Genomic DNA, 12,182 nt, shown 5'->3' with positions numbered 1-12,182 from the left:
CACACACACACACACACACCCCACCCCTACCCTGCCGGGCATCTTTCACCCCGCCCGTCCCCGACCGCCGCGCCCACCTTGAGTTGCTTCACGAAGTGCTTCCCGACGGTGATGCCGGAGCTGGGGTTGCCCAGGATGATCTCAAAGTGCTCCTCCAGGGCCAGGCGTGCCCGCACGTGGGCCAGCCGCTCGTAGGCCACGGCCGCCAGCGGGGAGCAGGGCACCCGCAGCAGGACCATGAGCCCGTGGCCGCAGGGGCACTGCTTGGGGGAGTTGATGAGGTTCTGGGTGATCTCCAGCGTCTCCACCGACGTGTAGTTCTTCATCTGCGACAGGCCGCTCACGGCCATCATGGCGGCCGCGTAGTGCTGCACGAGAACAAAGGTCCTGATCACCGCGCTGTGCAGGCGGGGGAACCTGCAACAAACAAGAGAGGCAGAGCGTGACCGCGCTGTCGCGGGGCTCCAGGATGCCCGGGGCGCTCCGCGAGGACCACGACGACGACGACACGATGGCGGTGGCCTTCGCCCAGCCGCCACGTGGCCCAACACATCCACCGGCTCGGGGGCGGCGAGACCCCGGAATCGCAGACGCGTGGCGTTTCCTTTCGGAGCCGCCGGCATCCAACCTGCAACACAAGCCTCCCTCGGAGGGCGCGTCAGACACCGCTCCGCCATTGCCAGCGGGGAAACGGGAGCACAGGTGGCTGGGGGCTGCTGTCGAAAAGATCGGGAAACGGGAAGACACAGCAAAAGGAATGATCAAAAATGAAACAGAGGGAAGCAAAAACCAAGGACCGCAGCATCGGAAGGCTGAAACTTCAAGCACCTTAACGTACATGGCATTGGATCACTCTAAAAGGGAGGAGGAGGAGGAACGCAGAAAAAAAAAAAATTAGAGGAAACAAGGACCGAATTGTTCTCGTACTTGCTGAAAACTCAAGTCAGCACAAGAAACGTGAAGAAAATTATACCATGGCGGATCTTAATTTGCTTGAAATCAGTAACAGATTAAAAGTCTGAACACTTCGGGGCCCCTGGGTGGCTCCGTCGGTTAAGCGTCCGACTTCGGCTCAGGTCATGATCTCACGATTCGTGAGTTCGAGCCCCGCGTCGGGCCCTGTGCTGACAGCTCGGAGCCTGGAGCCTGCTTCGGATCCTGTGTCTCCCTCTCTCTCTGCCTCTCCCACACTCACGCGCTCTCTCTCAAAAATAAATAAACATTAAAAAATTAAAATAAAAACAAGTTAATTAAAGTCTGAACACTTTAAATCTCTGCAGTTTACTCTATGTCACTTATTCCTCACTAAAGCTATTGTTTAAAAAAAGAAAAAAAAGGAACCACCGTATGGGAGGCAAGAACTCACCCAGCTCTAAACAGCACGTACAGGTGCAATGTGCTTGCCCCTAAACCTTTGTGGTTGGCTCTACAGGAAGCCCCCCAGAAAACATATCGGAATAAAAATGGGAGTTGTTAAATGTCTAAATCTCTTAAGTCCCAATAAGTTTGTGTCAGATTTGCGGTTTCCCAGACAGATTTTCCAGCCATACGCTGGGGTCTGTGTGCAACATATGGCGAATCGACAGTCTGGCCACGCACGTGGTGGGGAGAGGCAGTAACCAATGTGTTCTTACCTTTATTGCCTTCTGTCCCAGTTGCCTGTTTCAAGAGAGTTTTCCAGACACAGGATTCCCAGGAAGGGCAGCATGGTGTGGCGGAAAGAACATCAAACCTGGCTACAGTCCGGGCTGCCACAAACTGGATGTGTGACCTTGGGCAAATCGCTTCTCCTCTCCGGGCCCCAGTTCTCACAATTGTAAAATGGGGTGGTTGGGTGAAATGATTCCTAGGAGTCCCTAGGATTCTCCATAACTCAACACTCCAAAGCCTGATGTTCTCTTCTCACTCCGTGAAATGTGAATTTTAATCTCTGTGCAACACTTCCAGTTTAGCAGAGGGGCGGGAAAGGAAGAGGATGATGGTAACAGGGACAGTTGTGATGGTGGTGACAACGGCAGTGGCAGCTGACATGAGCACGTAATGTGTGCCAGGCACTGCTCTTAACGTTTTGTGTGTATTCGTCCACTGAACCCTCATGACATTCCCATGTGGTAGGTACTCTTATCCCCACAGAGGATTGAGACACTTTTCTAAAGTCTCAGCTCATAAGGGATAGACCCAGGACTCGAACCCAGGAAGTGTGACTTTGGAGCCTGAGCGCTCAGCGTACAACTGTTCCTGAGCCTGCACAGGCTCGTGTTTCCTAAAAACTCTCATGAGAAGCCACTAGAAAAGCAGATTTGTTCCCAGGTGAGGGTACGGAAGTTCAGATAGGTTCGGTGGGTTTGCTGAAGGTTAAAACTAATAAAGTATAGGGGCGCCTGGGTGGCTCAGTCGGTTAAGCGCCCGACTTTGGCTCAGGTCATGATCTCGTGGTTCGAGGGTTCGGGCCCCGCGTTGGGCTCTGTGCTGACAGCTCGGAGCCTGCTTCAGATGCTGTCTCCCCCTCTCTCTGCCCCTCACCCGCTCATGATCTGTCTCTCCCTGTCTCTCAAAAATGAATAAACATTAAAAAAATTTTTTTAATAAAAAAAGACTAATAAAGTATAAAGCCAGAATGTATGGTTCCCTGGCCACTAGCCGTGAGACCTTGCTCCATACGTATGGTTAAGTGGTTCTACTGTTTTGGAGTCGATGGCAAGGATTTGGTCTGGCTTCACTCCAAAACCTCCCACGTGACCTAGAGCAGGTGACCCAACCTAAGTGTGTATCTTCCTCTGCCACGTGGGGGTAACAGGATCCGTCTCACCGTGCCGCCGTGAGGATTACACGAGGCAATACACGTAGAGTACTGGGCCCAAAGTTACCTACAGCTCGCTAAGCAGCCAGCAGGAGGAGGTGCATGGGCAGGGCAGAGAGGCAGAGGTGGGGCTCCCTCGCTCAGCAAGTTTATGGCTCTCGGCTGCCCGTGTGTGAGGTGGAGAAGCGGCCTGATTAAGACCATCAGCGTCACCGCGCCGAAAAGGATTTCGTTCCTCAAAGGGCATTCTGGGGAATGCCAGTCCCCCGATGTCCAGGAGATGCCACCTACTCTCTAGTTCCACTCTAGTCACAGCACACGGGGCAACGGAAGGCTCGGGGACTCTCGTGGAAAAGCAAACCTTAAACGTAAGGGTGCTCCGACACGGTTGACCGTGGAACCCCTTTCGGCAGAAACAGCCGTCAGCATCCAGCCAAAGCAGGACAGCTCGGAAGACAGCTTGGAACCCAACTTGAGAAGCACACGCCTGGTTTAACGCCCTCGTTGGCAAGTGAGGACGAGGTGCCGTGAGGGCAGGTGCCAGGGCCCAGCTCAACACCAATAGTTAGCGGCAGAGATCATTTTGTTTCGCACTAGCCAGTCTGTAAAACTTGGCCGGGCTTCCTGACGTACAAACTGCGTGGATGGCGGCAATCGTTTAACCTCCGGGGGCCTCGGTTTCCTCGTCTCGGAAATGGCAGCATTAAAATCCACCTCAGAGGTCTGCTGTGACACGGGCTAAAAGGGCCGGCTGTAGACTCGGGCTGATTCTGGAGGTTCACAAAACCGGCTGCAGCCCTTGCCCGACGCGTGGCTCAAGGAAGTCACGGGGGCCCCTCTGAGCCTCTGTTTACTTGCAAAAGGGAGATAATCATAGCGACGGCGAGAGAAGTGGCGAGGACTGAATAAGACAGTGAAACTAAGGAGCAGCGCCGAGCATACAACCAGCACTCAACAGATGATACACAAAGGACGTGAGAGATGAAGCCCCCTGGGACTGTCGCCGTCACTCCCCTTAAAACCTTTGGGTGTCTTACCTCCCACTTCCTTGGTTTCCCTGAGTCTCAAACACCCCATTCCACATTCCAACATGTTTCTGCCCATTCTCATTTCTAAAACGTTCTAGAACAATGGCACAACAGATATCACTGGCCCAACGTGCAGGGCAAGAAATAAGCCAGGGTCCCTTTCATGGAGGGACTGTCACCCAGGAAAGGAGGAAGGCGGCTCCCTCCCTGGAATTCTCTGGCTGCACATGCTTCCACTGGCACGGGACTCCTGAGCATTTGTAGCAACTTCCAACAGAGACGTGTACCTTTTTCCTAATGCCGTGACCATGGCCTCAAAGGAGCTGTCATATCTGAGCAAAGGGAGGCTGTGTCCCGAAAGGGTGGACTCAATGAACTCTGACAGCCCGAAGTACTTCTTGTTCTCAGGATATAAGTCCACCCCCTAAAACAGAGAGGAACATCGGTCACTCAGACACTGCATTTGTGGGGACTCACAGATTCACACGCCGCAGATGACCAGGACCAGCCTCTTGATCTAAATGGTGCTGACTCTGTTGTCCTTTGCACGATGCTTTATACGTTACTTCTCTCCGCAGACCCAGAGCACAGAGCGTTCTCTACTGAAAGGAGGGTGCGTCCCTATCCGTCAACACTTTTCCATTCATTTGACCCCAGTGCCTTTGCCAAGAAGAAAATCAGCCTCGTTCTTTAAACCCACAACTTTGTTAAGACTTTCTTTCCAACCGTTTTAAGCTAGTTTTAGGGAAAGGCAAATCAACCATCTGACATTCAGCTGCTATTGAAATCAGCAGGAAAAAAAAATGCACCCCCCTAATCAATTTCACTTCCACTGACTTAACATTCCTCCCAAACTATCATCAAGAGCCTCTCAAAAGTCAGAGCATAGCAGATAAAACTGCAAAGACACGACCTTTGCCCTCAAACAGCACCACGGTTGAGCGTGGGGGCCACAGAGCCAGGCGGACTGGGTCATTTCCTGGCTCTGCCACGATCTGGCTGCACAGTCTTTGGACGAGTGGCTCAGTCTTCTTCTCTCCTCTCCATTTGTAAATTCTCTCCATTTGCAAATCAGAAATCGTCCAAGCCCCTGCCTCGTGTAAGAGTTCATATGACAAAGCCCTCAGAACAGTGCCTCCCTACACACGTTAAGATGGGGAATCTAACTAATGTATGTTGGGAGAGTTTCTAAAGACCAGGAAGGGGTTAAAATCTAACTCTGGGTGAACTCAAAGACCCAAGAAACGGGGACCCACTTGGCCCCCAAACGACGCTAGTCAATCAGGAGTCTTACTAAACAGAATTTCTCCCGCCTCGGCTGGTGTCATTGTGACCCCAGGCCCCCACAGCCCGGCGGCACTCACGTTGCTGTAGGAGGCGGGCCAGTGGATCTCATTGTAAGGGCTGATGAGGGTGTGCTGTGTCTGCAGAGCGTAAGGGAAGGAAGTCACGTGAAGCGTCACGATGTTGGGGGCCTCCTTCACCTCTCTGCAGTTCAGCAACCGGTCCACCAATCCCACAGCCGGGTCACTTTGGGAATAGAGATTATGAACAGCACTACTGAGGAAGGAAAGGGGGGAAAGCAACAGTGAGTGGAACGAAGGCACTCTGTAATTTTACAAGGATCAAGCAGTTGAATACGTGTGTAACTAGTCCCACCCCCCAAATCTGCAAGTGATCAAAGCTTCTGGCTCTGTGCACCTGTCAAGGATGCCCTGATACTCATCGCTTATTAAAAACCTGGCTGGGGGAACAGTATTCATGGAGGACTGCTTTGCAGGCTACACAATCCTCCTACTCCTCAAGAGCAGTGACTCTCACCCAGGAGTGCTCCTTTGTGGCCCCATCCCATTGCGTACTTGTCTCCTGAAATTTTCCCCCGAGACTCCTACTGACCTGAAGCGATCCTGAGAGGATATAAAATGGCACACTCTGTACTAAATTTAAAGAACAGGACCAGGAAGGGGAAGCATTTTGGCCAAGGAGCCAAGGAGGGCAGCACAGCTCAGCTGTTCCCTGTGGGCCACGGCCTCAGCCTTCCCTTCCAGCCATCCAGCAAAACAGAGAAAACAAAGTGATTAGCCCTTTCGGTGGCAGGGAGCTACTCGGAGAAACCTACGTCCAAATGGATGGTCACAGGGGCGCCTGGGTGGCGCAGTCGGTCAAGCGTCCGACTTCAGCCAGGTCACGATCTCACGGTCCGTGAGTTCGAGCCCCGCATCGGGCTCTGGGCCGACGGCTCGGAGCCTGGAGCCTGTTTCCGATTCTGTGTCTCCCTCTCTCTCTGCCCCTCCCCCAGTCATGCTCTGTCTCTCTCTGTCCCAAAAATAAATTAAAAAAAAAAAAAAAACAAAAAAACAAATGGATGTTCACCATACAGCTCTTTCTACAATTCCGGATGTACAAATGCAGGGACCCGATGCTGCATGCCCTTCGTATGGGTGATCTTTGAGTTTCTGGCCAGCCCTAAGCTTCTGACTCTGTGCTAAATCAGAGCCCCCCTCTGCGATCTGACCCAGGATCTCCCTTCCCTCCTCACCCAGTCAGTGACAATGTCTAAATGCACAGCCCTCGGGCCAGTCTAGATGCCCTCCAGCTCTAACGTTCTGGAACGCATCCATGGCATCGGCTTACAAACGCCAAAACCCCCAACGTCACTCATCTTTTCAAGGCTTGTACCCACAGCCCCAAGTGTCCCCCATATATTAGCATAATAAAATGTCAACCCCGCCATACGCCAAAGCCATGCTCACCTCACGAGGTCCCAGTGGGCGTGGTCGTGGATCAGGACAAAGAGCGTATGCGGATTCTGAAAGGAGTTTTGCAGAAAGGACTTAAATTTTGTCTGCGCTTCAGCATCAAGCTTCAAAACATACTGTTCAACCCTCTGCTTGGTCATGTGCTCCTTTTCCAAGCCGAGCTCCGACAAAACCCCTGTAACATGGCAAAAAACACATCACAAGTAAAACGGGACAAGAAAAACCCTTGTCACAAGCTTCTCGTTCATTCGGCGGGCGCCTGCCAGGCACCTCCTATCTGGTAGGCCCTGAGGCTACAGGGATGGGCGAGACACGGGAGAGTCGGGGCAGCGGACCCCAGGTAGACCACTGTCACACGTGTCTGCAGGAGCACAGAGGCAGGCCTGTTTCATAGCGTGGTATGTGCACACAGCAGCCCGCCCAGGGGCCACAGCCAAGCTGGCTTCATGATGCAGGTGATCCCGGGCACGGCGTGACTAAAGGGAAGGGTAAGGTCCCCCCCCCCCCCCCCGCCCACCCCAACAAAATCATCTCCCAGCCTGAATGCCACTGAGCTGCAAGTTATATAACATAAAGCTGGGACATTTAAAACATTGACTCTTCATGTATTTCGTATTTCATCCCCTTGAAAACACAGGGAGAATACATTAAGTTGAAGCAGGATATCGACACACAGGTCATTGACCTGAGCGGGACAGAGTGGAAACTCAAGTCATAGTTCTGGCTTTAATGGATTTTAAGATCTTGGGCAATTTGCCATCTCTGAGTGTCTGTTTCGTGATCTACGAAATGGGGGTAATAATACTTGCCCTATCTACTTGGAAGGCAAAGACTGGTATTTCAAATCTAAATCTGAATTTAAGGGGATAAAAGCTTCTCCATGTAGCCGTCACAATGTGTCCCCTGAATGTCCCCCCCACCCCCCGCCGGTACCTGAATGCCAGACGTGGAACAGGGTTTGCTGATAGGTCACTTCTGAGGGTGGAATACAAATCAGAAAGTCCACCTTCTCGAAGGATCCTAAGTCCAAATTCTGGGTGCTGGAATCCGCAATTGAACACACATGGGAGAGGAGCTTCTGAGCCACGGCCAGCTGGAAAGGCCGGATGTGGTGGGGCTCCAGATTGTAACCTGGAACCAGAGCCCCCATAAAGGCGAGGTACACTCAAGAGCAGAGAGCTAGGGAGTCACGCAGGGGGCCCCTGTCTAGTGCACAGTGACCAAAGGGGGAAACACACCAACATTTATCCGGTGCCTGCTCTGGGCTATGTACCATTTCACACTGTCTGTAATTTAATAATAAAAGGATGAACAGCACTCAGGGAGCACAGAGGCAGTGACCTACTGTACCCGAAGGGGACAAAGACAGCATCTCAGGGAACGTGACACCGAGACTGGACTTTGGAAGAGGCTGCAAGTTCTCTGGAAGGGAAGGAAACTATCACAGCTCTTCGGGAACTTGGGAGGAATAAACTATTTCAACAATGCACTGATAAGCTGGAAAGCAACACAGAGCAATGCACTATCTCAGGAAAAGTGTGCATTTCAGGGTAAGAGGAGACTATTGGCATTAAAGACTACAATTAAAATTATATATTAGTCCAGTTCGATGCTAAGAAGATGCCCTGCCTCCTGGATGCGTCTCTAACATTGCTTCCTCACAGCCCCTGGCATCCCCTGGCCGCTGGCTCACTAGCCCGGACCCTGGCCGCTGGCTTCCTGGTGTCACTCACTTGTGCATGCCGGTGCATCCAGGGATGCTGATTTGGTGACAGAGGAGGCAGTAAGTGACGACGAAATAAGGCCTTGATTTTCCTGATGAAATTTGTCCAGCAAAATGTCAATGTCCCCCTCTGCCCAAAACAGAGAGAAAAATAGAAATGGCTTTTCCATCCCAGTGAAATTCGGCAAATATCCATGCAACATCTACTAGGTATGAGGCGCTGTCCCGGGCCTGGGGTAATGGAAATAAAGAAGCCAGGGCCCATCCAGTCCCGGAGCCCACGGCTTGTAAGGCAGGCAAACAGTCACAGAAAATGGCACGGTGATGTGGTAGGTGCCAGGACAGAAGGAAGAGCCAGATGCTAAAGGACAGGAGGAAGGGGTCTGAGCCTATCCTAGAGGAGGGTGGGGCCAGGGACAGTTTATGGGAGGAAATGGGGTGAGGAGCCAGGCAGAGAGGGGTGAAGGGCACAGAACTCACAGCATAGAACACATGGACTGAGGCACCGCTCCAGCAAGAAGCCGCAAGCAATCCGGAGGGGGAGCTGGGGAGCAGCCGTGCACGGGGCCAGGGAATACAGAGGAGGCACAAGACCCTCGTGTGCCCCCAAAACCAGAAACCACAAAGCCCCCCCACCTAGGAGAGCCCACAGTCAGCACACGAAGATGGCCGGCCAGAAACCACCACAGAAAGGGTTGTAAATGCTAATACAGACAACGGAGGGTACGGCCTGAACATCCAAATCCAGGCCAGCCTCGGCAGGTCCCAGGGAACACCCTCCGAGAGGACTTCACCTCTGAGTCTTTGTTTCCACCCTTCCCGCTCGTGAATTTACACCGGTCTCCCCACGGGCTTACCTGGACAGAGGGTGCTGAAAAACGCCCCCAACAAGTCCACTTTCCCAGTAACCAGCTCGTAATTGACTTCTTTCTGGTACTCCGCTGGGGTGAGGAGGCTCTCAGAAAGAATTCGGGCTTGGTATTTTCCTGGAAAACAAACAACTCTCACTGGGCCCCTCCACTTAGAATTAGCACGTGAGCCCAGGGATGACAGTCTGTCTCCTCTCTCTCTCGCAAGCCTGTCACCATGCCTGGTCACGAGCAGGTGTTCATGTTGGTTAAACAAATAAATGGCGTAAAGCATCTTGGCCCAGGTAAACAGGATAACAAGAGGGGAAACCCAGAACACTGGCCTCGGAACCTCTCTTCCCGCTTAGTAGCCGTGTAACCTGAGATACTTAACCGTTCTGGCCCCGTTTCGCCTCCTGAAACACAGGAATGACAGCACTTCAGGACTGTCCTGAGGACTGTAAACCAGGCACTGTTTATAAAAATGCTTAGTCCGGGGCGCCTGGGTGGCGCAGTCGGTTAAGCGTCCCACTTCAGCCAGGTCACGATCTCGCAGTCCGTGAGTTCGAGCCCCGCGTCGGGCTCTGGGCTGATGGCTCGGATCCTGGAGCCTGTTTCCGATTCTGTGTCTCCCTCTCTCTGCACCTCCCCCGTTCATGCTCTGTCTGTCTCTCTCTGTCCCAAAAATAAATAAAAAACGTTGGAAAAAAAAATTAAAAAAAAAAAAAATGCTTAGTCCATCCCTGAGGCACAACAGGCCACCAGATTTATTTCTGAGAGTGCTACTCAAATCACATAAGTAATTTATTAAAAAAAAAACAAACAAAAAACAGAATGAGTTTAGGATCAAGAACGCTTACGGATAACTGGGGCAGTGCATAGCAACAATATACACTTTTTAAGTAAATAAAAAGATAAAAAAATTTATTTAAGTAAATAAATTTATTTAAGTAAATAAAAAGATAAAAAAAATTTCAGGCTTAAAACAAGTAATACCTGTGGGGTCATTTTTTTTAAACAGTTTAAAAAATAGGAGTATAGTGATTGGCCAAAAATTATTCTGAAATTGACAAACTGACCCACGAAGATCTATGAATACCATACAACAGTGTTAAGAGGGATGTTTTATTTATTTTTATTTTTTTGAATGTTTATGTATTTTTGAGAGACAGAGAGGAAGAGCGCAAGTGGGGGAGGGGCAGACAGACAGGGGGACACAGAATCTGAAGCGGGCTCCAGGCTCCGAGCAGTCAGCACAGAGTCCGAAGCGGGGCTCGAACCCACAAATCATGAGATCATGACCTGAGTTGAAGTCGGACGTTTAACCAACTGAGCCACTCAGGCGCCCCGAGAGTGATGTTTTAAATCCTAATAGTCCCATTTAAGTTGAGAAATCTGTTTCTATTCATGAGTTGTTCTTTTTTTTTTTTTTCCAAAGAGAAATTTGAAGCCAGAAGGATTCTTTTATTTTTAGTGTTTATTTATTTTGAGAGAGAGCGAGTGCAAGCCAGGCAGGAACAGAGAGAGAAGGACAGAGAGAATCTCAAGCAGGCTCCACACTGTCAGCACAGAGCCCAATGTGGGGTTCAAACTCATGAAGAGTGGGATCATGACCTGGGCCCAGACCAAGAGTCAGTCGCTTAACCGACTGAGACACCCAGGCGCCCCTGTATTCATGACACTTCAATCAAGAAAATGCTAGACTTAGGAATTCCGTGTTCTTTTTAACTAACAGGACGAAGCTAGGAAATAATTAGCCATTGCTATTGCTCTGGGAGAGGAACTGATGAGGTCAATGAATTAATGAGGTCACTGCATTAATGTGCACAAAGATCAGCCTGGCACATAAAAGTTGCTTGACACACCCGATCTCGTCCAGGGAGCTGTCCCCTGCTTCCACTCATTCACCTGCAACCAGAGGTGTGCCCTGGGCATGGTCACCACTGATAACTCCGCCCCTCTACCTCCTGCAACGAGGGGCGTGCCCTAGGCGTGGTCACCACTGACAACTCCGCCCCTCTGCATCCTGCAAGGAGGGGCGTGCCCTGGGCGTGGTCACCACTGATAACTCCGCCCCTCTGCCTCCTGCAACGAGGGGCGTGCCCTGGGCGTGGTCACCACTGATAACCCCGCCCCTCTGCACTCTCCACTCCCTGCAGCCTGCTCCCCAGCCACTTCTGACACTCCAAAAACTCCCCCGCTCTTCAAATCCATGGAGCCTCCCAGACATGCTCCTGCTGTCTCTTCTTGTCCCCCTCCCTTGAGGGAGAGCCCACGTCCAGCAATACTCAGTCCCAAAGTCCCTCCCCACAGCCGTGCTCCACCCTCTGCATCAAACCCCCTTCCTGCTCCGAGTCTTTACGGAGCTGCCAAACATGGCTGGAGAAAAGACCACGGTCATGCCCACTCGACTCCGGTAAACCCACTGTGCGCAGCGGCCCGGTCCTGTCTCACAGGACACAGCGACCACCTGTGACGCATCCCAGGGCCCCTCCACCTGTCCACCTGTGACCCATCCTTCCCACTGCCAAACATACACTTACACCGCGCGACTCAGAACCACCACAAAAACCTGATCCCGTTCCGCCTCCAATTATTATCTCTTTTCTCTATTCCTTGTAAGGCAAAATTTCTCAAAACGATTGTCTCCCGTTGCTTCTTTGCTCATCATCTCTTGAGTGCAATCCAATGGCGCCCTCATCCACCAGCACCGCTGTGTCCGCGTCACTGATGGCCATGCGGCGGACAGAGGGAGGAGCCCGTTCGGACTCAAACAGGAGCATCTGGCCCAGTCGCTCTCTCTCCCTTCTTGAAGCACGCCTCCCTCCCCACCCCCCCTCACTCCCACCCCTCGGCCTCCGGGACATTCTCTCCTTCCACTCTCAGGTCTGCTTCTCCATTTCCTCCCCTCACGGGACCGGACCTCAGACAGCCCCTGCTTCGCACTCACCGGATGGGTCCTGGCATCACCTCTGGGCTCTCAGGCCCCCAACGTGCTGACTACCCCTTAATCTCTGTCCTGAA

General features: G+C 51.9%; 1 protein-coding gene across 7 annotated transcripts in view; it reads right to left on the bottom strand.

Annotated features, from left to right (window-relative positions):
• Positions 1-12,182, bottom strand: part of GREB1 (growth regulating estrogen receptor binding 1) — a 145,967-nt gene that overhangs the window by 32,699 nt on the left and 101,086 nt on the right. For 5 of the 7 annotated variants that reach the window (XM_058682558.1, XM_058682556.1, XM_058682555.1 and 2 more), the window contains 7 exons: positions 9,168-9,296; positions 8,321-8,440; positions 7,521-7,718; positions 6,582-6,762; positions 5,193-5,388; positions 4,116-4,252; positions 78-417 (listed from right to left, as the gene is read on the bottom strand). In XM_058682558.1, the coding sequence (XP_058538541.1) occupies positions 78-417; positions 4,116-4,252; positions 5,193-5,388; positions 6,582-6,762; positions 7,521-7,718; positions 8,321-8,440; positions 9,168-9,296 (1,301 nt within the window). Of the gene's footprint in view, positions 1-77; positions 418-4,115; positions 4,253-5,192; positions 5,389-6,581; positions 6,763-7,520; positions 7,719-8,320; positions 8,441-9,167; positions 9,297-12,182 lie in introns of those variants that run through there. The other 2 variants (XM_058682560.1, XM_058682561.1) reach the window with 2 other exon arrangements.

This window comes from Neofelis nebulosa, chromosome 9 (assembly GCF_028018385.1).
Source record: "Neofelis nebulosa isolate mNeoNeb1 chromosome 9, mNeoNeb1.pri, whole genome shotgun sequence".
Taxonomy (NCBI): Eukaryota; Metazoa; Chordata; class Mammalia; order Carnivora; family Felidae; genus Neofelis; species Neofelis nebulosa.
Note: the sequence above shows the minus strand (reverse complement) of the source record. Positions and strands in the feature narration are given on the sequence as shown.